At 41.0% G+C, this 25,551-nt stretch overlaps 1 protein-coding gene across 10 annotated transcripts in view; it reads right to left on the bottom strand.

The window, feature by feature from the left end:
* The window catches only part of OTUD7A (OTU deubiquitinase 7A), a 98,975-nt gene that overhangs the window by 5,684 nt on the left and 67,740 nt on the right, over nucleotides 1-25,551 (bottom strand). For all 10 annotated transcript variants that reach the window (XM_066196733.1, XM_066196731.1, XM_066196729.1 and 7 more), the window contains 7 exons: nucleotides 20,191-20,373; nucleotides 18,071-18,289; nucleotides 12,875-12,976; nucleotides 11,315-11,442; nucleotides 10,486-10,598; nucleotides 4,524-4,651; nucleotides 2,836-2,985 (listed from right to left, as the gene is read on the bottom strand). In XM_066196733.1, coding sequence (XP_066052830.1) covers nucleotides 2,836-2,985; nucleotides 4,524-4,651; nucleotides 10,486-10,598; nucleotides 11,315-11,442; nucleotides 12,875-12,976; nucleotides 18,071-18,289; nucleotides 20,191-20,373 — 1,023 coding nt within the window. The remainder of the gene's footprint in view (nucleotides 1-2,835; nucleotides 2,986-4,523; nucleotides 4,652-10,485; nucleotides 10,599-11,314; nucleotides 11,443-12,874; nucleotides 12,977-18,070; nucleotides 18,290-20,190; nucleotides 20,374-25,551) is intronic.

Genomic DNA, 25,551 nt, shown 5'->3' with positions numbered 1-25,551 from the left:
GGAAACTCCGGGGGCGCGGGCAGGGAGCCCGTGTCTGCAGTTCAGAGTACACTGCACCGCAACGTCCTGGGGCACCGGAACATCACAAATGTACAGCAGACGTGACAGATGAATACGCTTCTAACACTCCCTGGTGTCATATGAGGGCTTACCCTAATGCAGTTAATGAAATTATTGCAACAAAGCGGCTGGAATACCTGAGAAAACAACTGAACGCGTTTCACAAACGTATATGCTGCCAATTAACTGAGTTACCAGCAGGCACTGACAGGCACGGACTAGGCTGACATCTGACCTGGCTGCGCAACACCTCAACCATTTAAAGGAAGAAGGCAACTTGGGGAAAGTAATGTTGTACGTTTACAACTCAACAGTTCCCTTCTGGCAGCACCTGGTTTTACAGGTACAGCCCGGTAAAAAACTGTGAATGCAATCCTTGAACAGGTGATGATGGAGAGCTGGGAGCAAAGAACCGCCAGAGAGCTGAAGCACTCTCTTTCTGGGATAGACACTTCAAAAAGTAAGTGTGACTATCTTCTCCGTGGGCAGCTTTAAACTGACTAATTTTCACATAGTTAAATAAATATTTTTTAATAAAAAAATTTTTAAAGGATACTTTTTAAAGCTTGCTATTTCTACTGATACTGAAAATACCTATTAAAATTGCTTAGTGATACTCCATTTTGTTGAAATACAAAGTTAAGTACAAAACAAAATTTAGAGTTGATTGTCTATAGCATGTGACTGTTGTCTTAACTCCTGTACACATTCTGAGCATCAGAAATGTGTTCACTGAGTCGAGTGCTGACTGTATCCCCATTCTAAGGTATAGTCTGAGGCTGATGTGAAGCACTGCTGTTTTCACAGAAAACAAATCTGCTAAAGTGAGGGACTTCAAAAATTCTGTCTTCAGGGCAAGAGATTTCCTCTCTCGGGGAACTTTATTTGATAGCTGGGGTTTAATGTAAGGTTTCCCCAAGTTCCTGACAGAAAAGTATTTTTATGTCACAACTGCAAGCAGGGTCCATCCCATTCATTTCTAAAGCAAACCCCACAGCCTGCAGCATCTCCCTGACACCCAGCAGGGTCTGCAGCTTTGGTCAGTGCTGGTCCCACTGGGCTGTGGCTCTCCAGCTGGAACTACACTACCCCAAGCACAGTCTACCAGCCCTAATTCCAACAGATGGGATAAGTGACAAGCAACAGCTGCTGGTTGGTCCACGGCAGTCTGAGACACACAGTGAGGACATTCCCTAGCTGGGAGTGCTGCCTTCTGTGCTGTGAAGGAAGTCACAGCACTTCCCAGCTCTAATCCCCATGCCTCCAGTGCCACTATTCATCTAAAAAGAACAACACTTTAACTCTTTCTGAACATGCCAGGACAATGAAATGCTGACACAGAGACTGACACGGTGCTGTTTAAGACCACTGCCACACCTTTCATGGTGTTACTTGGACTGAGCAAGTCAGTGTGGAAAGCTCCAATGCCAAGTAAGCAACCCAGGGACAGCTGAGACCCAGACTGCATTTTCCATAAACAAAGACAAAATATCTGCATCAACAGAGCCTGCATTAATATAAATGTATTTACCCATTTTTAATCAGACAGTGGATTTCAAAACAAGAGGGCCCCTGGTGACCATCAGAACGCCAGGGGCTGTGTGCTGTGTGTAAAAAGAAGTGTCAAAATGTGTTTTAAATCCTCTCCAGACAAGGGGATATTAGCAAGTTTTCTCTTTATATCTATTTATAGCAGTGTTTGAAATGGTCTGATACAGGACTCTGTGCCAAAGCAGAACTTCAGGCATTCACATCAGTATTTATTTGACCACACATACTTCTCAAATAGAGATGCACTGTCTCCTCCACTGGAGAGCTCAGCAGCTGCTTAAACACGTGTGTGTATGTACCTGCAGTAGTTCAGACACCTTTAGATGCTGCTCCTGACACTTGGTTACAGCATAAACACTACAGGTTATGAATGGCCTGGCTCTCCAGGATGCTGCTCCTACGCCGCATTCTGACAGCTCATAGTCTGCCCCGCCCCTGAGGCCCCCGTGCCATTGTTGCCAACACTTGCCAGCTGTGCCAAAGCTGCTCTGCTGACAAGGTGCAAACCCCAGGCACTGCTGGAGCATCCCTGAGCCCATTTCCCTCCTGTCACAGCATGGAGGACAACAGCAGCGCTGTGGTTGCTGCTGGAGTCTCCAACAGCAGCTGGCTTGGCAGCTACAGCTACAGCATGCCCTCCATCTCAGAATAAACGCCAAATGCTCTCTGCTGCTCTACACAACTGAAGCCTGTGCATTCAAGGCCCTGAAGGAAGAGAGGTACAATCAGGTCACACAAAACAAACACCACTTTGATTCACCGACCCTTGTCATTAACCTGGATGAACTTGTACATGAAAGTCAGTATTTAAGGTTTCTGATGCTGTGCTGGATATCTGATAGGGGCTTCTCTCCCAGCACCTTTCCTGTGGGAATACAGGTGTAGGAAGATCCCACAGAAAGGCAGTTGCTAACCTCAAGAAGGATATTTAACGTTATTGTAACATTATTGCTCTTGTAAGACCTGGGGTATTGAAGGCAGATAGATGTGCCTGAGATAAATGAAGTTCCTGTCAGTCTGTTGCTATTATTCCAATAGTTAGAAAGGAAGAAATGGTCTGTGCCACTGTCTTGTGATTAGGCCACTCAGACTCCTGAACGTGCAGCAATATAATTTACTGAGTATTGTTTCCTTTCTGATAGATAAAAACACCTACAGGTAAAAGAAAATACTTTGTGCATATTCAATATATATGCCAGCTGTGTTGCCGTGTTTAAAGCATACCTTGTTCTCTCTGTTGGTCTTTTTGTTCCATGGAGACAAGAGCAGAGAAATGGGCCTGATCATAGGCCAGCACAAGAGGTGAGCAATGGCATCTGTTTGGCAGAACTTCAAGTGGCAAATAAATTCCTCCAAACGGTATGGGTGCAAATGCTGGAGAGAAAAAGAAGATTTTTGCAACTAAGTGAAAGAACAGACAGGAGTTGTATAAACAATTGTGCTGCATTATCTTCAGAGCTCCAGGAGAGCAGCTTAAAGTAATCAATGCAGAAAAACAGTCACAGCAACAGGTAAAATTTCATTATAAAAATGTCAGGAAATAAACGAAGAACCATAAGGAAAACCTACTACTCTTACATAATTTTCCTTGCTCTAATTGTTTCTTAGTAAAACAATTATGGTCTTATAACAAAATCTTGATGACTCTCACGCGTAAGCGAGTTGTACCTTCCTGTAAGGCTTCTAGGCAGAATTATTTTCTAACAGTCATCAGTAAATACACTGTCAGGCCTTTGGGTAACATGCTCTGTGCCTTCCATTTACAGATTTCTATAAGAAACATTACAAACATGCTTATAGCCCACACATTTCATCACACACATTGTATACATCTGAATGTACACACACATGTATATATGATAAAGTTAAGGAAAGACTCAAAAAACCCCTACAAGTAGGATTTGAATGGGATGCTCCATCTGGAGGGGCAAAATTTTCCTTTGCAAGATTCTACACTTGTTTATATATATAATTATGGGAAACAGCAAGTTTGGGCAGGAAAAAATCTTGCAATGTTTTTGTTTCCAAGCAATTGTTTTTCCTTTTGCTACAAAAGTATGAGGCTTAATTGCTGAAATATTTGCAAGATGAGTTCCCCTCATGAACCCCTCGTTCTGGCTGCGACCAATGACTGCACTGTCTTTCAGGTGTGTTTTTCAATAACCTACAGAATAATCTATAACCATTACTTGTAGTTCATAATTTGCAATGGAAACTGAAGTTATGCAGTATTTTCCTGTGGAAGTAAATTTCTGTTAACTCCATCACCTGCTTAACATCCTCCTTTAATCAGCCAAACATCCCCTTTCAATTAAGTCACACCCTATCATGAATCAGAATTCTGTTAGTTCATGGTAGAAAGTGAGATGAATTTAATGCTGAGTCCTGCTCTGACAGTGTCCAGCTGGCTCTACATACAGATCTAACATTTGTGTGCTCACATGTGCAAACTGAATAAAACATTCTGGAAACTTTTCAATGAAAAGCTGCAAAGGAGTCATTAAAAACAAAATCCAAGATACACACATTTAAAATTTAATGTTTCAAAGTCAGATTAGATTAATTTCGGCAGAGTTTAAAGGGGCACCTAAATAACATGGCAAAATTAGAGCTTTGTCCATTTAGACCAGTCAGAAATGTACTGTGTTCTGTAATGTGGTGGCTATGTAAGTTAAAAGTGAGTATCTAGGATAAAGAGGTTTTCAGCAAGGCTTATATAATTATCCTGTATTTTTTTTATCTAATAGAAATGGATTGAGCATCGTTCTGTGTTTTCCTTTTTTCTTTTCTTTCAGAAAAAGGCAGCAGCTCTGCCATAAACACTGATGTGTTACAGCTGGGTGTTTCGCTGGTGTCAGTTTACAACTGATTCAATTTACAGAGGTGCATGGATCTCTGATAAAAGCTCTTACCTTCTCCCCCTGAGTCTCGTAACATCGTGTCTGCTACTACAACAATCGGCCTTCTCAAGATATGGGCTAAGACAAAAACATGGAATTCTTCCAAGCTCTCATACACTGGATCTTCTGCATTGTCCACTCTGGAAGACACAGCATTAAGACTTGATGAACCAGCTTGAACCAACCATGAGGCTTTGGTGGATCAACACACCCCTGCAGCTGTTTCTTCTTTGCTGTCCCTTATATCCCCACTCTTCTGAAACCCATATTTCAATCATGGAAGTAGGTAAAAAGAAATGGAAAGGAAAATGCAGCTTTGTAAATAAAGTAAGAGCAGCATTAAAAAAAAAACAGTTGTCCAACTAGTATCACTATGCTTTAGATCAGCCCCACAACCTTCCAGGAGATGAAAATGCCCAGCACCTTTAGAAGCAAACCTAGAAACTCAATTTCCTACCAAACAGGTCATTCTTTTATCTGGACTACAAGAATAAACCTGTTCAAGTCCCCACTTCTCTAGCTGACCACTTCCCAGCCATTCTATGACTGTATAAACAATTTAATGAACTTTTGGTTTCAGTTACCCCTTTCTGTTTTTCCAGCTTAATGTCATTAATGGCAGCACCACATCTCAAACTTTGCCTGTCTGGAAAACAAACTGCACGGAAGAAGACTGAAGAATGGCAGGGTTGTGGGAAGCAGACAAAAGTAAAGATGATAATTCACTGCTGAGTGCCACTTAAGAATATAATACACCCAGAGCCAAATAAAGGTGACAGAGGCACACTCTTAAATGGAGGCAGCACCTGTCCTCGTCCTGCCAGCTGTGCAGGAACCTCCAGAACTGACTGTGGTTAATTTTCTGCGTACGTGAAGAATAGTAACAGAGCACAAGTGCCTGGACACTGCTCCAGAGTGTGTGGGACAAACACAGCGACCTCTCAGAGGTCTGACAGCATGCAGCCCACCCCTGGAACTTCTCTTTAAAATCCTTCATCCCAGCCTAGGGGCACCGCAGGGTGGGAATGATCAGCAGCAGGCTGGTGCAGGACAATCACTGGTCTAGCAGTGGATCACCTCTCCTTCCCTGGATCCCTCCCCCCCTACCCAGACCCATCAGGAAATTTTTCCTGATGATCAAACCAAATTCCTCATTTTCAAGTTCTTTCCTTATTCCTTACTGAACTCTTCTCCACAGCTGGCTGTGACAGCTTTTTCAGCATCTGCAGTCCATTCTGTCACCTCAGAGTAATCTGTCAGCCAAAAGCAACTCTGGGGATTCATGTTATTGGCAAGAAATATGCCAGAAAGATTTCTAGCTATCTTCTCACATTAATATTTCCAGCCTATCAGTCCTAATTTTTTCCTTCAAATCCTCTAATTATTCCTCATCTCCTAGCTAATGAGGTTTCTAGAACTGAAAGGCATATTCCAGATACAGCTGTATCAGAGGGATCTCTATCCCTTTCATCAGTCGATGCCATGCCTGATTGCACAAACTCCAAAATTCCATGGGGCTTTCTTCCTCTTCAATACCACATCCCCATGTTGCTCGATTCACTATCTCTGATCATATTCACACATTTCAAACCCTTCTCTGCTATTACACAGTCCACTGCTCACTGCCACAGGATCAGAGTGGCTGAGGCCACAGGGGAGCTCTAGGGAACCCCTTATTCAGCTCCTGCTCCATCAGGGCCACCCAAAGCCCTGAATTGTGTCCAGAGAGCCTTTGGGTACCTCCAAGGAGAGAGAGTTCACAGCCTCTCTGGGAAACCTTTTCAATGCTCCATTTTCTACCATCACTGCCAGCAATTCATGTGGCCTGTTTTATATTATTTCAGTGCCACTTGCTGAGGATTCAGTATGAATTTTCCTGAAGATTATAGAGAATGAAAAATCATCATTAACAAGTATCCATAGCAACCTGCCACATCCTTTGATCCACTGATCACTTCACTTTTATTCAGGGATCTTTTAAGCATGCTGGCTACATGACCAGGAAAATTGTGGACAAAATAATTTCATCAATAAAACATGGAAGCAAAACTTAAGAAACTGCAATTAATTCCTCTGTTCATGTAAAGCTAACTTTAAATAATGAAATCCACTTATATAAGAGCATGTAAATCTGCATTGCAGAATCTTGCTCAACCACAGCACTCTGACTAAATAAATTATCTCAATTCTAAGAGCAAATTACTAATAAAAAGAAAAACAAGTAAAAATAAAAATCTCAGTCTGACCTACAGGACCACTGGTAACTCCAGTCCAAACACAGCAGACACTGTCTCATCACTCCAAAGAGACTCCCTCTCCTATGGAAAATCCAATTTGTGCTGCAGCCAGGAATGAAAGAAATCACTCTTTCAAAAAGCTGGAAGGGAAAAGTCACCTACCCTGCTGTTCCACCTGGCTGGCTGCTGCTCTCTCACCTGTAAACTGAGCAAGATCTGTTCTCATGTCCTTGGACTTCCTTCTAACAGCTCCCTATGGTAACCTGGCTTTCCTTCCCCACACACAGCTCCAGATTTTCAGTCCAACAGGCTCTAACAGCTATTCTGAGCTTAGGGCTCATTTTGAGATTCACACAGAGCAAGAGACCAATGCCCTCAGACAGCTGAGATGCACTGAAATGACATCACAGGGATAAAGTTCTTCAACCTGGTGATTTGCCAGAGGCAGGAGTTCAGAATGATATCTGAGTTCAGGGCTCAGTTTGCCTCCATTCCATTTCTGACACCTTTCCTTTCCTGCTTAACAACCCCCAAATGAAAACCAGCACAAACCACAGCTGCAGCTGTAGGTGTAGGAACCTCTCCTTTGATTTCTTCACAGCGTTTGTCAGCAATTCAAACACAGGAAATTGCACAGTAGTGGAACATTCTCTTTCATTCTTCAAGGAAAGAAAAGTATATTGAATTGACTAAAGGAAAGGAAACACAGAATGTGAATGCATTGGGCTCCATATTTGAATCACCACAGCAATTTGGCTGTGCTTGGCTTCAGTACTTTATGTGAACTGAAAATAGGCCAGACAAAAATAGGTATTAGCCTTTAGAAACTACAGCTAATAATCAATAAATATGTTATAACAAACCATTTCTATCTGCACCCTATAATTGTTGAATACACTGAACAGTTTAAAAGAAATAACACTCCTGTAACAGATACCAGATCAAATAAAAATCTTTTTTGGACAATGTCATGTTAAATGGTCTAAACTAAATTCTGTTCAAGGTGAGGGCTGCAGGAGCTGTGTATGAAGAGCTGTTTGTTGAAGCACTCTGAATACCAAACCAAGCCCAAAGCCTCACAGGACATTTGCATTTGTGAGGCACTTCCTGTTTAAATGTTCTGGGTTTCTGCCTCCAACTCGATTCCAATGACACACAGGAAGATTACAGCAGTATTCCCTCCCTTCTTCCCCATTTTAAGTCCCTTGAATTTATTAATAAGATAATGCCAAGAGCACAAACACAGCTAGGAGGTGACAATAAGTACAAATACCATCCACTGCCAGGGTGTGTATGAGCTCAAACCACAACAGCACTTGGGTGTTCAGCAGTGAATTACAACAGTGATATTCACTCTCACATGAGAACAGGCTCTGACTGACAATTGCACAGTGAAGAAAGGGATTGGAATTTTCTTTTGAGCAGGATGGCAATCGCTAGGTTCTCAACAAAAAACAGGGTACCAGACAACTTTCTATTTTCAATGCAGTTCCTTCAATTCAGTGCCCCTGCTTTTGCTTGTAAATGGAGACAAATGAAGCAATTATGTTAATCTAGAATTCATTTTTTACATTTACAGGAAGATGTGCAAATCTGTTTCAAAACAAGAAATCTGCTTCATAAGTTTGCTCTGCTTTACATGCTGGAAACAAGAACTTAAGAGCCAGGTTTTTCTGTGTTTCCTTTTTCTCTTTTTCCAACTTCCCAGCCTCAGAATGAGAGTGCTCTCAAAGGAGAAATCTTGGGCAATTTAGTGACAATTGCTGATCTCCTTTGCACGTAGATCATTCTGAAAAATAAGTAAAAGAAGTTTGCTGGTGAATGAGGCAGCAGAATTCCAGCCTTAAGATTGTCACTGAATTTTTTTGAAGCAGATACAACTTCTGATGCTTCAGCTAATTCTGACAGCAAAGGAAAACATCTCATCTTCAGTTCAAAGACTGATGTGCAAGCTTGCTTAATATAGCACCTAACCAGAGGACAAAATACACCCCATCTCAAAAATACTATTTTGATATTCCTTTTCCTTGTCAAGGGCCCTACTTTGAACATGGGCTCATTAAACTGAAAAAAATAATTCATTCTGCCACATTCATTCTGTCTTTGGAATGAATGTAAAGAGAAGTACACACTCACATCTTGAATAGGATAAGTTTCTTTCCTGATGCATCTTTGACTATTTCAAAGGAAAAATTAATTGTTGGCTATTTGTATTTACTTTATTTTGATTGGAAAAAGAGATAAATGCAAACCATGATGAGAAGGTTATTTAGGTACTAGTATTACTCCCCATGTAGGTACCTGGGAATGGAAGGTTGACTGCCTGGCAAAGATCACATTTGAGGGCACCTCTGACTAGAAGCTACTGAAAATACGTGGCACATGGAACATACAGAATGAAACAGAACAAGTCAGAGAAAACTAGGGCTGAATGACCAGATTTAATAGAAATATGAACTGAACTGCATTAGAAAACTGAAACGTATCAACAGAAAAATATCTACAAACATAGGAAACCTGCTAGAGATTAAAATGGATTTGATTTTTTTTTTACTTCAAAATAGAAAAAAATGAGATGCACTGTGGTTGACAATTTTCTAAGCAAAGTCCTCCTGAATTCCTAGAATTAGGAATATCCTTAAAATCACAAGGTTAAAGGGAAAATAAACTATTCTTTCAGAGCCCAAAGAGTATGTTCTACAAACTTTGTTACTCTCATTGTGCTGTATTGCCTTATTTTGTCAGTTTAATTATCACCACACATGATTTTCTCCAGGGAAAACTGTAGGTAGAGAAAATCATGCACTGAGCAAACACTAAATATTTTCAGTGACAAAGACTAGACACAAAAACTAAAGCTTCTGCATTCTGAAGGCTGGTCAATAATTCTGTCCTTTGGGGATAACTGCACTGAAAGCGAGGGTTTTATCACACTGGCTATTTAAAGCAGATCCTATATGTGGGTCAGGGGTATTTAAATGTTGTAGATACTGTTTCATCCCAAACCTTTTCTCAAACATATTTCTGGAAAAAAAGCTAAGTGATACTGCCAACACGCTTATTCCAGGAGCAAAACAATTATTATTTATTAAACCCAGACTCTTTTGGATACAAAGTAATCTCAAGTTAGTGTGTTAACTGTACAAGAAAACATCACCAAAATGCTAAATATTATTTAGATAATTCTGCCATGCCAAAAGAGTACAACAGTTGCAAAGGTAGTTTTGTGATGCTATGAACACCTTCACTCAGTTGTGCTGTGTTTTTTGCCTGCTGAGAACAAAGCCTGAGAGATTGTGCCACAGTCTGAACTGTAGCAATGTATCTGAATAACTTGGAATACAAAGTGCTCCAGCCAAACTACCACCTGAAGGTATTCGTTATTATTATCAGTTCTTCTGGAATTCATCAAGGTTACTGAGACAACAACAGGGCTAAAAATAAGAAGAGCCTGAAAAACAAGAATACCAAGACAACAAGAATGAGATAAAGGAGGCCACGAAGGCTCAGGACTGTAGCCAGTCAAACTCCCTAAGGGAAGTGTGCCAGCCTCGTGAACAAAGCGGCACAACCAATCCAAAACTGTGTCAATGTGTGAACAGTAGCCCTAGAATCCATGACTGCAGTGTAAAGTAAACAATAAATGGCTTGTGCTGGAATGTAAACAATAAATGGCTTCCGCTGAACTCATTCTGGTTGTGTGGTTCAGAAGCCCTGAGCTCCTGCTCTGAACTTACCCCCCGCCGGTGCCGCCGTTCTTGCTGAAGTGCGTGCGCGGCTCGCTGGACGCCAGCTTGAGCAGCTCGTTCCACTCGCGCTCCCACTCCTCCTCCGTGTATACCAAACCTGACTATGGGGCACAAGGAAATGCTGTCACCGCTCTGCTCACACGCACCCCGTGTAAGCAGAGCTCTGTGGCAGCGTTTAAATCTAACTTGAGTTTCACACGTGACTCAGTTCAGTATCTTGGACCATTAATAGTTCAATATTTCTACTCAGGTGAAAGAATTACCTTATTAAAAAGACCTAAAATACGTGCTGTAGAGCCAGCACGTTCACTTGTTTGCCTGTAGGCTTACTCCTGAAATTGGCTTTTCTAGCCACCGTTAGGAAATAGTAACATGCTGAACGTACAGCTTTTAATCTAAAGTCAAACCAAATTTACAGATGATTTTAGTTAGAACACTTTCACCTAATATTTGACCATAGCTTTAAAAATCCTAATTTGCAATTCTGGGAAATCTTTCCTAAAATGGGGTTCTCTCTCTTTTGTGGATTTCATCCACTCATTTTTAAATGCTTTTCATGGCTAAATTACACATTTAATTTTCTACAGGTTCCAAATGCATCTTAGACCTTTTAGGCACAAAACTCTGCATAGTTATACCCACAAAGTTGCAAACATATTTGCATTCTGGTATGAAAATTTCAAATACAAGTATCTCTTTCCCCATAAAAATGTCAGCACAAGGAATTTGATAGCAATTAAAACTTTCACAGCAAACTTCAGAAGAATGCTTTTAACCCTAATTGATATTAACAAGTCTGTCTTTGGGCCATACAGACCTCCTTATTCTGCTGAGTCTGTTGCCATCTCCATCTCCTTTTCAGTGCTTCCCTTTCAGCTCCACTTCTCATCATAGTATAGAGAGCTTTCCGTAACACAAGGTCTCGGTCGTGAAATCCCCACATCCCTAAGGCAGCACAAGATGACACCCAGTTTTAAAGAAGCTACAGTGAAATAGAAATAGCTAATACATAATTGAAGAGTCTCCCTGACAAATAATTCACTCACTATTTTTAAGGTTTCCAGAAGGAAGAGTCACTGCAAATAAGCTAATGAACAACAAGAGGGAGTTCCAACACATTTTAAACTTTGATTAAGGAACGATCAAGGATTTGAGCTGGTTCAGTGTTTGCTTGCAGGCAACTCCAGCTTTGCTGCAAGCCATGGAATACTGAGTGCACAGGTTGGTTTTAGCTGCAGTTGCCAGCAGGCACAAGGATGTTAATGAGCACTGCAGGCACCTCTCGGAATCATGGATGGTGCCGGCCCCCAAAGGCTCCAGCTGTTACACAGCAGGAAATTTCCTTTGGTTTCAACACCAAATGAAGAGACAAGTGTTCAAGATGATAGAAAGTCTAAAAATACAGCCAGCCACAGGCTTTCAAGTTCATTTTTAGATAATGAAACATCTTTATATGGTTGGGAATGGTAACCTACACCAAAAGAAAGCAGAGTTGCCCCAGTCCTGTACCTACAGACAGCCAATGTCGTTTCGGTCACCACATTGTCAGCTGCCGGGGTCAGATCACAATACTCCAAACATTTGCAGTAATTAACATACAAAACAAAGTAGACAAAGATAAAAGGATCCTTGGATACAGAAAAACCTCTTTTCTTACTAATTCTTTCAACAAGAGAAGTCTCTTCAAGATATTAAAAATCCCAGTCTTTTTAAGAAGTCACTCTTTGGAGTACTTTTGGTGGAAGATTTTTGCAACAGCAAAAAATCTAACTTTCCTCATAATAGGTTAGGATGTAGAAAGCACAATAAAGACCTTCAGCTTCACAGGTTTCTATTAATTTGCAGAAAGGCTTAAAGAATCTTGTATAAAGAATTAATTTATCAATTGGAAATTATTTTAATTCATCCCAAATGCTATTTCACATATGCTTAAACTCTACAAAGAACTAACGGAGATAATAGCTTGACTGCATTCTTGAAACAGCAGAGAACTGTCTGAAGAAAATCAAGAGAATGAATGAAATTCCTTGCACATAATGGGGACAATCCTTCAGAAGCACCTGGAATTTGCCTGTTCCAGACCTGTTAGGCCAGGAAAACAAAAAATATAAGGAAAACACAGATCACAGGTGTCTGTGATTCATGGCTTTGGATATTGCTCCAGTAATACCTTCATATCCCAAGAAACCTTTTCCTTTCCTGCTTTAGGCATGCTTGAGGGAAACAACACTACAGAAAAATGTGAAGGACATATTGCTCCAGAATCAGACTTTCAATGCAAATCTTTGGATCTCGTGTGTTTCTGAGCTTTGTCTGGGGCTAGAGCAGAGCAGTGAATACTCCTGACGGAAGGTTTCCTGCCCAGACTGTCCCTTACCCAGAGAGGCAGCATGCAGGAGGCAGTTTCCATCACCCGTTGTCGCCAGGGGCAGCAGGCGCTTGCAGCTTGTGCACACCGTGGACCACCAATTGAGGCGTCCTGCAAAGGAAACAAACACCTGTTACGGGGGAGAGGAACCTGCAACAGCAGCAGTGCTCTGTGAGGTAAACACACTGCAGGAGGGGTAACCATGAGCATCCTATTGAGCAAACAACCTTGAATGTAATGGCAGAAGTCAAAACTGAAAAGATTAGAAATGAGGCAGATAAACTATTCTCTACATGGACCTAGAAAAGAGAAGAGCACCTTTAATTGATTTGCATCTTCCAGTCTCATATGCTGCATCCAGGGATGGATTTCCAAGGAGTTTATTGCCTTAATACTATTATGAGCCCTGCTGTCAGTTCCTAAAGGCAATCGATATTGGCCTCCCACACACGCATGACAGATTATATTAAGGTGATAAAGGAATTTTTCTTACGTCAAAAGACAAAAGTAATATGTATGTGGTAATCAAGATATGTTACTATAAAGGTAAGTTTATTAAGTAAATTATTTGAATCAGATGGATTGTTTCAAGAGCTGATTCTCCTCTCATTTCCCATCGTGTCAATCATTATTAGATCTACTAAAACCAGCAGCTACACTATCAGAGAATTAAAATGACACCAAAGCATAGCCCGAGGTGTTGTACAGAATGTGACCTTTTTCTTTTGGGAATACTTAGAGAATCATTTATCCATCATTGCTATGTGAAGCATGTTTTACAGATTATAAACCAGAGACGGGTTCTGGAAAAGCCTGGCAAAAGGACAGATACTCGATGAAGAAACAAGTCATGAAGATTATCACTGCCCAAGCCCACACTACAAGAAGGTAATTCCTGGCACACAGGTTGTCATGTGGTAGCAAACTGAAGTGTTGAGTCCTGGTCAAAAGGTCATGTGAGCACCTCTAACAGAAAGAAGGCAAATGGGGGTAACTGTGTAACGTCTCTGGGGATGAGGAAGAGCAGATGATTAACACGGATGAGTAGAGCTGGTACATTTCCCAAGACCTGGCAGAGCTGTGGGTAATGCACAAGTGAATAATTGAATGAATAATGCAATAGGCATTTCAGTTTCTCAGAAAAGAGAAACTTTTTCTCTCCCAGTTTCTTGACTGGGAAGCTGGGAGGAAATAGCATCTTTATATTTGTACAGGCATTCTTGCACTTAAGGTTAAACCCCAAAACAAAAGGAAGTTCAAACAAAAAAATAAATGTCTCTCCATTAATAAGTTTTCATTACAAAATTATGTTGAAGTTTATTTGTAACTACACATTGGGGGGAAAATAGCATAGCAATAGTTATTATGTACCCCAGTTATTTGTTCTGGGTACTTTGAACTACAGAATTAAATTGCAATTAGTCAGAATGGGTTAAGAGTACCACACTGTAAAGATGCATAGCAGATCAATAAGCACATCTGGTAATCCTCAAATTATTTTAGCAGCTGGTTTGTAAACGCACAAAGGCTTCTTGAGTTCTAAATTAAATATGCAATAAAGAAACTGAATTTAAAGCACTATTAGACAGCCTTTGGAAACAAGAAGATAATTTTTAGAAACTCCTGCATCTGTGAAATAACAACTTGCCACCTGTTTTTAGCAGAATGTTTTGGTGGAATCATATTCAGCAACAAGTTAAACCAAGGTGCTGCGTAAAGCATAGTTAGAAGACCTAAAACCAGACAGACCTTAGGTAGGACTTATGGAAATAATGAGTGGGATTGCTTTGCAGGTTAACTAACATCTATTGGTAAGAAATGCCAAAGTCTGGTGTTGATGAATCTTTTGAGTAACAGGAGGTTTGTATAAAAGTGATCTTCCATCAAGTGCTTTCCACAAGAAGCGTTTGGGGGCTTGGTTACCATCACAAAGCTTATGGCTGACCAAAACAATAGCAGATATGGGGTTATGATTGGATTATAACAAAAAAGCGGTGCATTTTCCTTTTTCAAATCTGGTGGTTATAGTGGGCCCCTTTAGGGAAAAAAACAGGAAAATGGAGCTGAAATGAAAACTGAGATCAAACATTTCCACAATTTTGGTGGATTGGTTTGGGGGACATCAAGCCCAGGCTTAACAGCGTATTACTGTTTACTTTGGCAGTAGCTGTATAAAATGCTTCTTAGGAAACACAAAGATGAGCACAGAAAGAAAAGTGTAGGAAAACAGTTCTTGGACTTTCACACAGTATACTTGTACTATTTGTACTGAATTATATTTCAGCACTGCAATAGAATTGGGTTTTCTTTCAGTTAAAAACACTGTGTTAGACCAGCCATTCCTCTGCCTGTACTGTTTTTTAAAACACAATACTTCAGTACAGCAGAAGTTTTCATTATATCTCTCTTTGTGTCAACCCACACATCAGCAACACACAGGGGACCATGTGTCTATAATGAAAATCAACTTGCTACAGCAAAATATGTAGAATTATAAAACTGCTTCTACACAGACTTCATTTAATATTATGAGTACCTTGAGCCATCCTGTGTTGAAGAACCACAGCAATTCTTGCCAGAGCTCACAGAGATCAGTCTGCCCGTTATTCACAACCTGACCTCATTCCAATTCTGGCAATAATCAACAGCTGAGTTTACAAGCTGGACAAAACCTCAAAATGTTTTTATGGATGTGATGCATTCTATCCTTTCAGAGGAATATTTGGAAAGCAATCATATGAAGGAGTAAATAATACACTGCAGCAGTGGGGAGTAAGTAAATCACACTGCCTTTCTCTGGGCCTTTCCTTTATCATCTCACACAGTGCTTTGCAGTAAATTGGGAATTCTGTTCTGAGTTTCCATACAGATAGGATGTAACCAGGACATGCTGTCACATATAGATGTCAAGGTAGTGAGAGTGTAACATATCAAAAAAGAACAAAAAAACCTTACAGGCTTTTACAGAGACCCAGCTCATGTGGCCACTTCAGAACCCAGTGTGACACTGTTAGTGCAATTCTGCTCTCCCAGTCCAGGCTTTGGCAGTAGTAAGCTGTCAGTTCCTAGCAAATTTCCTCCTCCTTTTGCCTAATTAGCCTCTTTCCTATTTCTTTTCTCTTGAAATTCATGGCACTATACCCAAGCAGGCGTGCCTCTTCCTTTAACAACATCCCCCACCTCAGCTGCAAAAGCTACTGTCCTTCATGGAATTTGGTTTGAAATACATTTTCGGCTCTTTGCAGGGAATGCACCTCATCTTTTAGTTTTCTTTATGTCATTGACCAAACCATAGTCAAACTGTTGGTAGGAGAGGATAAAATGTTTAATACTCTGTGGCTTTTCTATTAATTCCCTCTCTTCATTTTGTAAAACAAATAAAATAAATAAAACAGGCAGGAAACTGAATATCTTTACATCTAAAACCATGACAAAAGGTTTATGAAGCCTTACATGATTTTTTTAAGCAAACTGTTTGATCTCTTTCATGTACATGAAATACAGAAGTGTTTCCCAGGAAGTTCCAGGTTACTTGAATGAAATGCTCACAAAGTAAACTAAGTCTATGTAGGCTACAAGGAAACCTGTGATCAAAACCCTGACTACTTCAAATGGGAAAACCTTCTCCTTTCCAGGATGCAAGAGGCTCTGGGGATGAAGGCACTTTTCCAGAGTGTGTCAGGTTACTGCCCTAATTAAAGTGCAAAAAAAATAAATGATTTATTCTAATTTTCAGAGAGATTTGAGAGAGGAATGCTAAGAGGCAGAAAATTCTGTCGTTTCTGCAGCCATTTCAAGTTCAAAGCCAGCCAGCTCTGTATGGATTAGAGGATGTCAGCTCTAAATTCACATATTCTCTGATTTTAAGGTCAGAAAGCCTCTGTGATCCTTTAGTTCATACTAGACTCTAAAGGCTGTAATTGCACTGAAGCAGGTAGGTCAACAATGGTACTGTACCAAGGCATCTTCCGATATCCCTATGGAATTTGGAGGGTTTGGCAGAGCTGCCAGAGGGAGAATCATCCTACTTTTTCCCTGTCCTCCTTGGGTTAGCTGGTTCTTAGAGAAACTGGATATATTTTCTTGATAGGTGACTTGCAGTTTTCATGCCTCATAGTGGCCTGCTAGCATTCCTACCTTATTTCACGCTGCTCTTTCTCCCAAAAAAAGGCCTTCTGAACACTGCTTGGGGTTCTTTTAGTTGTTTTAGGTTTTGTTTCTTTTTCCTTAAGTATGCACTGTTTGAGGCTATTATCTACGTATGTCTGGCTTTTCAATTACCAAAGCCAAAAAAGAGCACATGACAACACCTCATAAGTACTCAGTGGGACACCAGATTAGCAGAGCTCCTGCCTCAAACCCGAGCTGCACTTCATCAATTTGGCTCACACAGGATACCAGGGCTGGAAAATGAATCTCAGATCAATCCACAGTGTCACACAAGCCAGTGGAGCAATCCCACACACAAAAAAGCAACTGGTCTATTCCATATCCCACAAGCAACCATGAAATCTGATTTTACAACTCTATTATATCGCCAGGGTTGGGCATTTCACTATACAGATGTGTTCATTTCATGGTTCATTAGCACTCCTGCTGTTTCATAAGGCATCAATACTAATTTTAAATAGATTTCTCCATATCCTTCAAAATTGGCTTAAAACTTTAAACTACTAATAGACGTGAATTAACATCAATTTTAAATATCTACACTTTTTCCCCCATGGCAATACTGAAGCATTACTTTAAAATTCTGTAGTTTCTCATTAAAAAAAAAAAAACATATCTAAAAACTATTTTCTCAAGCTGTAACAGAACCTGAAGATGTTTCCTTTCACAGTCGCTGCAATGTAATTTCCTCATGAGAACTGGAAGTACCAAGCCCTCTGACCATCCAGACTCACATCCTCATCTATTGCATGACTTCCTCATTAGTCCTTTCCCTCCTTTCCCAATTTCTTCGTTTTATTAACTAAATTGGACCATTTTTCTATAAAGTTTTAAAAGAAACAGAGGATTGGGATATGTGTCATTTGGCAAAGAACACAGTAGTTGCTTTTACTCTCTGGCTTTTATTTACCAGGCAGGATGTGCAAGCTCTGGATGTAAAGCAAGATTAGAAATGCCAACTCAAATGTTGGATTGGCCACCAGTGACCCCCCTGGTGTCACCCAGCTGCTGGCAGACACCTGAGGTGTCACCCACCTGCTTGCTCCAGGGCTACCATGGTGGCCTGCTCGATTAAGTCCCGCTCGATGAAGCTCCTGAAGTCCTCGCTGTACACGCTCAGGTCTGGCAGCTGGAATGTGTAGATGGGCATCTCCAAAGGGAACTGCTCATTGCTGCAGTCATTTGCTACATGTGAGCGAGCAAGGGAGACTATGGCTGAGCTGGCATGGGAAATGCCTCTGGAAAGACGCTTTTCTGTGGAGAAACCAAAGACAAGTTACATCTGTACCACTGCATAAAAGGCTGGGAATGCCAAGACTGGTGAATGCATGTTTATTTCTCTAGGAATTTATTCCATGTTTTGGTTCCTGCTTTTATCAGGTTATTTCCCTGCTGTAAAAGATTTCTTGCTCCTACTACAGATCCCTTTGGCCAGCCAAAGGAACTTGACTATCCTTCTAGCAAAACAGACCAGCAGCAAAAGTAAAAAAATATGAAAGACAAATATTCCTATAACATTTTTCTTGATGTACCTTAAGTTTTCAAAGATTCATTGAAAGAAAGATTTATTGACAGACAGATGATTATCAGTGAATGTTCTGAACTCCTAATTAAAGCTTACTTTAACATAACTTATCACTCATAGTGTTTTTAAGACATCTCAAACTGACAAATGGTTATTTAAAATTAACTTTCTTGCAATTTGTGAAACTTTAGTTTCTCTAGTGGATCAAAGTCTTTCTGATTTTGAGAGTTAAACTGCAATGCCTAAATTATTCTAAATTGAGGGAGAGGGTAGAAGGTTTGATTTTGCATTTGTTTCTTCTCCCTGTACATGTCAGCCAGGCCCCTTAAGGAGGGGCACCAAAGTGCAGGGCAGCAGCTCCCTGTGACATCCCCGCACTGCCACTCCACCACCACAGCCCAGCCACCCCTGCTGGCTGCATCCTCCACTCCTTGGTGCAAACCAAGGTGCTCCTTTCCCTTCTCTGCTCCTCCCTGAACACCCCTAGGTCCACCTGTCAGTCAGAGGTGGCTCTGACCAGGAGATCCTCAGCTACACACTGAGCTGGCAGCCAAATTCCTGTCAGTCCAGGTGGTCAAATCCAGATGTACCCCACACCACCTACTACTGCACCCACTAAACATCAGATGGACATCTCACTGCAAACTGTATCCCAAAGGACTGAAGGGACATGGTTTTATCAACTCTGCTGCTCTTCCTCCCTTTATTTGTATCCAGAGCTTTAAGGAGTCACAAGAAGCACCATAGCTCCTTTTCTTCTGATGGAAGCCAGCAATTTCAAAAAAGCTTTACTGAAACTCCTAAGTACTGATGCTACTTCCTGTTTAATAGGTGGGAAGAGCCAGCAGGAGAAGGGAAGCCCTTGTGTTCCTCTTAATGGCTGCACATAAAGCCATCACCAGGCTACTGCTATTATCTGCCTACATGACAAGCTGTCAGACCTGCAGATTTATTTTGGTGCAAACTACAGCTTCTTGAGAAATTCATAAAAAAAGAATTGCAACCCAACAGTCAGAGAGAGAGATCTGAAATAAAACCCCTAAGAGGTCTGCAAACAGAAAAGCAAATTCTAATGCTTATCATCTTGCACTGGAAATTAACTGTTAGAGGTAGCTGACTAATTTTTCCTAAGGTTTCAATTTTTATTCAGCAGGCGATAGGAGGCAGTTTCTGTGGAACCATAAAAGAATGAAATTTTAAAGTTGAAAGTTATTCATAATCTTCATACGCCCTATTCACACACTGTGACTAAGAATGCAAAGAGCAAAATATGGATTTTAGTGAACAAACCTTTTTGTTTGTTTGTTTCAATAAGCATAGAAAACTATATACAAGAGTGACACCCTCTAATTCACTCCTTTCATGAGTACCACAGGACTGCTTGGGGACAACACATTTAACTTCAATCACACATTAAAAAAAACAACTTGCAGAACTGAGGCAGAGCTCACAACCACTAAAACATGAAAAATAGGGTCTAGCAGCAGCTCTGAGCCTCTGAGCCCCGTGACAGTGGCACAGCTCAGAGGCTGCTGGCACATGGCCTCCCACTCTCTGCAGCCGAGCACAGCTCCCGAGCAGACAGGTTAGAGACCCACCTGTCCCTGAAACCCTGCAGAGGAGCTCTTACCTTGGGCAATGTCATCCTGCCTTTGCAGGCAGGGCCTCTCAGCCTTGGTCACCTGGGGAGGCTGCTCTGGCTCCTGCTGCTTGTAAAACCTGCCCTCGTTGAACACCTGGGGCAGGTTGGCCGTGTGCACCTGCCGCAGCTGCTCATAGTCATTCAAAGCCGCTGTCAGGTCCCAGTTCTTGCCTGCAAAACAGCAAAGGAACCACCTGCTCACCTCTGTCTGGGGGGCAGCTACCCCCACCACCCAGCCTGTGGCATCCCAACACAGCAGCACTGTGGGAAGAAGTGTCAAAGCCAGCTACGTTGGAGTAAAAGCCACCATCCACTCCTCTCCTCTCCTCCACAAACCCAAAATCTATGACATTGTATCACAGGAGATGATCAAGGCCAGGACTTCCTTTGCTCAGATTCCAGCAATTCCCTTGCTCAGAAATCAGAAATTTAGGATGAACTCTAAATTCCACTGAGAGGGAGCACTAATTTGCAATTGTGTGGTTGTATTAATAATAAATAATAATTAGGAGCAATGATGGAAAGACAAGACTGATAGTGTCATAGCCCAAAAGAGTGAGAAACTCTCTTATCTTTCATTTGAAGAACAGACAGAACGCAAACACAAAATATTTTAGGTCCCTTTATCTCACACAGGAGAGAGAACTTGCTCTCTTAGAGATTTTAAAAGCCTTTTAGAAAGCAGACAATATAAGACAGTGTTCTGTAACAACACCTGCAGAGAGACTCAGCCAGCGTGGTTCCATGTCTGTGGAAGCTGCTCGTGCAACCTGTCAGCACAGAATCCTCTGAAGGATTTGCTTCCACCCTCCACTTCGGCAGATTGCTCTGACCAGCAACCACAGAATGCAGGCCAATTTCCAGAGATGCATAAGTCTGTTTAGTATAGGTGATGAAACGAGACTTGTCATTCTCAAAAAACCATGAAAAATATGTTGAGATGTCTGCCTGCTTTTTTCAAAGCAACCCTGCTAAGTTAAGATACAGAGATGTCTACCATTCTCCAAGTACTTGTTTCTAACTGGAAAATTAAAAATATTTAAAAACAAGAGAGACCCTACAAGTTATATGAGGCTTTCAGAGCATTCCACAAGCACTTTTCCTGGCAATTCAAAAGTAACCTGATTCTGACTAATACATGATTTATTACACCATAGAAGGCTGTCATTTTATGTACTTTGAGAAGCTGCATTACCTGAATGGCAGTTAAAGATAACTTACTTGCTTACACCAAGGAGATAAGCTAAATATAGCACAAAGCAGTTTTAAACAGATAAAAGAAAGCCTTTCACTGTTACAGTCATATCGGTGAAGAACAAAAACCTAACCGAAGAAGAAAAAAATAGCACAAACAGCTGGTACCTACAGGGTTGAGCTCAACTTTTCAGGTTTTTAAGTACTAACAAAATTCTGAAAGGAGAATTGGTATCATTGGGCAAGAATGTTATCTAGCTCCTGAGCAGACTATAATAGAAACCACCATGTCAGCCATACAGAATTGTTCTGTAATGCTCTAATTATCTATTGGAAAGTCTGTAGGACAAAATGCAAATTCAGTGAAAATTGTCAGAGACACTGGAAGAAGAACTTCAGCTATTACCGGCATTTGTTCACTAAAAAATCCCACGCAGAATGAATGGCTGTAATCCAGTCAGGGCTCTGCTCTAACTTTACACACATCCCAACCAAGTTACACAACCCAAACAGGCACAGCCATGAGTGTGTTCCCAAAACCAATCAGTGTTTGGAGTAAGAACTGCTTTTCTTTGGTTCTGATTTTAAAAGGCATTTTAAACACATTTTGAAATTATTCTTCTCAACCACAAAAACAATAAGGTAGATTTTTTAAAAAAGGCGACAATAAGTATAATTCTAGGAAATGTAGCTTTGAACAAAACATTATTATTCTAGTATTGGCAATGCTACAAACCAAGGGCTATGTGACCCTCAGGAACAACCTGGATTCATTGAGTACAGATCCCTGAGTACCAGACCTGTAGCAGTGGAACACAGGCAGCATTTCTCAGGGCATTCCCTGCAGTTCCCCTGCTCAAGATTTTTTCATGTTTAATTCTGAAGCTAACAAAAATCCCAGTGCATGTGCTGTAAGTGGCTGCTGTGTGACAGGGCTTTGATGTATGTAAGAGGAAAGCAGAAAATCAGCAGACTCACAGAAATCCCGCTGGCCTCAGTTTTAAGCCAAATGCAATCATCTTATAGAAAAGCTCTGTCATAAAAATTACATTGAGCCTTCAGAAAGCAGGCTCACAGTGTGTTGCATTTAAAACTGGATTGCACTTGAGTTACACTCCATGGTACATTGTAGCAACTGAACTACTACAGACCTGAAACCTCACAAAAATTAAAATTTCTATACCTAACGCAGAAGTATTTTATTTTCAACTCTCCCTATATCCCAGGAGTTGTCTCCATCTCCGGAACAGAAGCACCAATTGAACACCAAAGCCATAAACTTCAGAGAACCAACACAGGAAATTATGATTGGACTCACTTTCCCTAAATTTGCTAGAGCCCCCAAGCATTGAAATGCAAGAAAAACATTCAAGCAAATTAAAGAACATATTCAGCACCTTTCCATCTCCATGAAATAGTGTTTTTGAAAATTAGCCACCCTCACTGAGCAGCATAAGTGCTCCCAGCTACCTTCTCCACTGGAAAGATGGAAGGTTTCCCCCTTTGCCCCTCTCCATTTGTTTTACACTTTCACAAGTAAATACAAATGATAAATCGTTTTTTTCCCCATTGCCCATTGAAAAAAGAGGTGAATTCATCAGTTTGGAAGAATTAGCAAAGAAAAATCCTAAGTGAAAGTAAAGGAAACTGGAGACAGCAAAGACAATTAGAGAAAAGAAAGAGAACAAAACAAAGGGGTTTATGAAAGACACTGCGAGAAGAAATACAAATAGGTACAAAAATTTAATCCAGTGAAAAATAAATTTAACAAATTTAACAAATCTGATAAAAAATACGATGTAATTTGGAGCACAGGAACTGCAAAAGCAAGGAGCAAGCTGGGAACCAATCAGGAAGATTATTAAATTCAGAAATGTCCAGATCAGGTGATCTGAACAAGGGTTTCTATCAGTGTGACAGGTAGGTGAGAAAGTTTCAGCTGCAAGTCTCCGAGGAAATAAGTGGGGCTTGTGGTTGTGGAGATTAACGGAACTAATACTGCCTATCTCTCATCCTTTAAAATTTGCATACTAAAAGCTTTTGAATTTCTAAAACTGTATCTTATTACATTACAAACCAAGTTTTGAGAGACAAAAATCTCTGAGTTATGGGTTAGAAATGATGAAAATAAATTCATACAACACGGAAAACAAACACATCCTGCCACCCAAAGCCTACAGGGCAGGTCCCTCCTTCCAGTCTTGCCATTTGTCCAACAAGTGGCATTGGCCCCCTGGATTGGGGCAGACTGCACAGAGTCCCTCTGGCCCCTAGAGAAGGCAAAGAAGAAGTCTTCTCCTAAGTTCTGTTTGTATCTGTCTCCCATGTTCTTCTCTGACAAGTCCCAGACCCTGCTCCTCACACAACTCCCTTCTCTGTCACATCTCTCATTGTCTTTGCCATCACCTGCACAGGCACCCAAGAGAAAGGGTCAGTCTTTCCTACACCCACAGAGGTTATGCCTGAAGGACAACTAATAGGTAATTACTTTATTCTGCATAATTTCATCAATTAAATTAAGTCAAGTAAAAACTTCTTTTTGCAGTTTGACAGACAAAAACCAACACAAGACTATTTTTTAGATTCTCTGCTGTTTTTGTTTCACAGTTACTTATCTGATGCACCCCATACACTGACTGCTTCTTTGTTTATATGACATATGATTGTATTTTAAACGGCATTTCAGAGGTACAAAAATGTTATTTCAGTGCACACAATCACTGGCAGCTCTGTATCAATAACAATTTGCTCCAAATCAGCACTAACACACTTCCAGTGCTTCCAGTTTTGAATGTCCAGAGAACATTAGTCAGCAAAAAAGCTGGAGCAGCACAAAGCTGGTTAGGAAACACAGGTAGTGGAATCATGATCAGGGTGCTGGAACCAAATCCACTCACTGACTGAAGAGAAACAACACTCTTACTGAGCAATTGCATCCTGAACAGCCACATGTGCTACGTGAGTCAGCAGGTGTGCAATTTAACAACACTCAAAGACTCAAAGGTTTCTGCTTTGAAACCAAGTCCTTCTTGTTTGGAGGAGAAACAACAAAACAAAACAAAAAGTGCAGCAGAGTAAGGAATGGAAGATACACTGTGGCTGAAGGCTGGTACTGATGTTTTAATGCCAGAGACAGTGGACGCCTACATAAAAGGGAAATTCAGAAATAAACACAGTTACACTGTGAAGTTTCTGCCTTAAATAATGGTTCCTTGAATAACAACAGGAGGCATGATGAGCCTGAAGAAAAAAAAAAAGATTTAGATAAAACAATATATGGTCTAAGAAGCCACTTCCAATTTTTGCCTTACCACCTCAAACTAGATTAGCAGAGGGTTAATAAACAAAGTGCAAAGTAACAGCACAACTAGGATTCACCTTAGAAGCATTGATAAAATCATAGACTCAAAGAATGGTTTAGGTTGGAAGGAACCTCAAAGATATTTCATTCCAAACCCCTGCCACGGGCAGGGAGACCTTCCATAGGACCACATTGCTCCAAGCCCTGTCCAACCTGGCCTTGGACACTTCCAGGGATTCAGGGCATCCACAGCTAATCTAGACAACCTGTGTCAGGACCTCAGCACCCTCACAGGGAAGAGTTTCTTCCCAATATTTAATCTAATCTTGTCCCCTTTCAGTTTGAAACTACTCCCCCCTTGTGTTACCACTCGTGCTCTTGTCAAGAGCCCCTGTCCAGCTCTCTTGGAGCCATTTTAGGTGTTGGAAGGTGCTCTAAGATCTTCCCAGAGCCTTTTCGTCCCCAACAGCCCAAGGGTGTCATAGCAAAGGTGCTCCAGCCCTGTGAGCATCTTCATGGCCTCCTCTGGACATGCCCCGAGAGGTCCACTGGGGGAGCAAAACTGGATGCAGCACTCCAGGTGGGGTGTCACAAGCGCTTTCTCCAGTGCTGTAACCCCAGAGCAACATGGTATTATTTAGTCTTTGGGGTTTTTGCTTTGTACTGTTTTGGCTAAAACATTATAGCTTAGTGGGGTTGTAATAGTTAATAAATTTGTTGTCTTTCACTTCTTAAATCAGATATAATGAAAACCAAGAGGATTTTATCATTAATTAGTAGGAAAAGCAAACTTGCAATTATTACACAGTTCCCCCACCCCCCAAGCTTTCAAATATCCACCTACTCCAATATGT

Source organism: Chamaea fasciata, unplaced genomic scaffold, assembly GCF_029207755.1.
Source record: "Chamaea fasciata isolate MVZ Bird 193981 ecotype frontalis unplaced genomic scaffold, bChaFas1.0.hap1 SCAF_14, whole genome shotgun sequence".
Lineage (NCBI taxonomy): Eukaryota > Metazoa > Chordata > Aves > Passeriformes > Sylviidae > Chamaea > Chamaea fasciata.
Note: the sequence above shows the minus strand (reverse complement) of the source record. Positions and strands in the feature narration are given on the sequence as shown.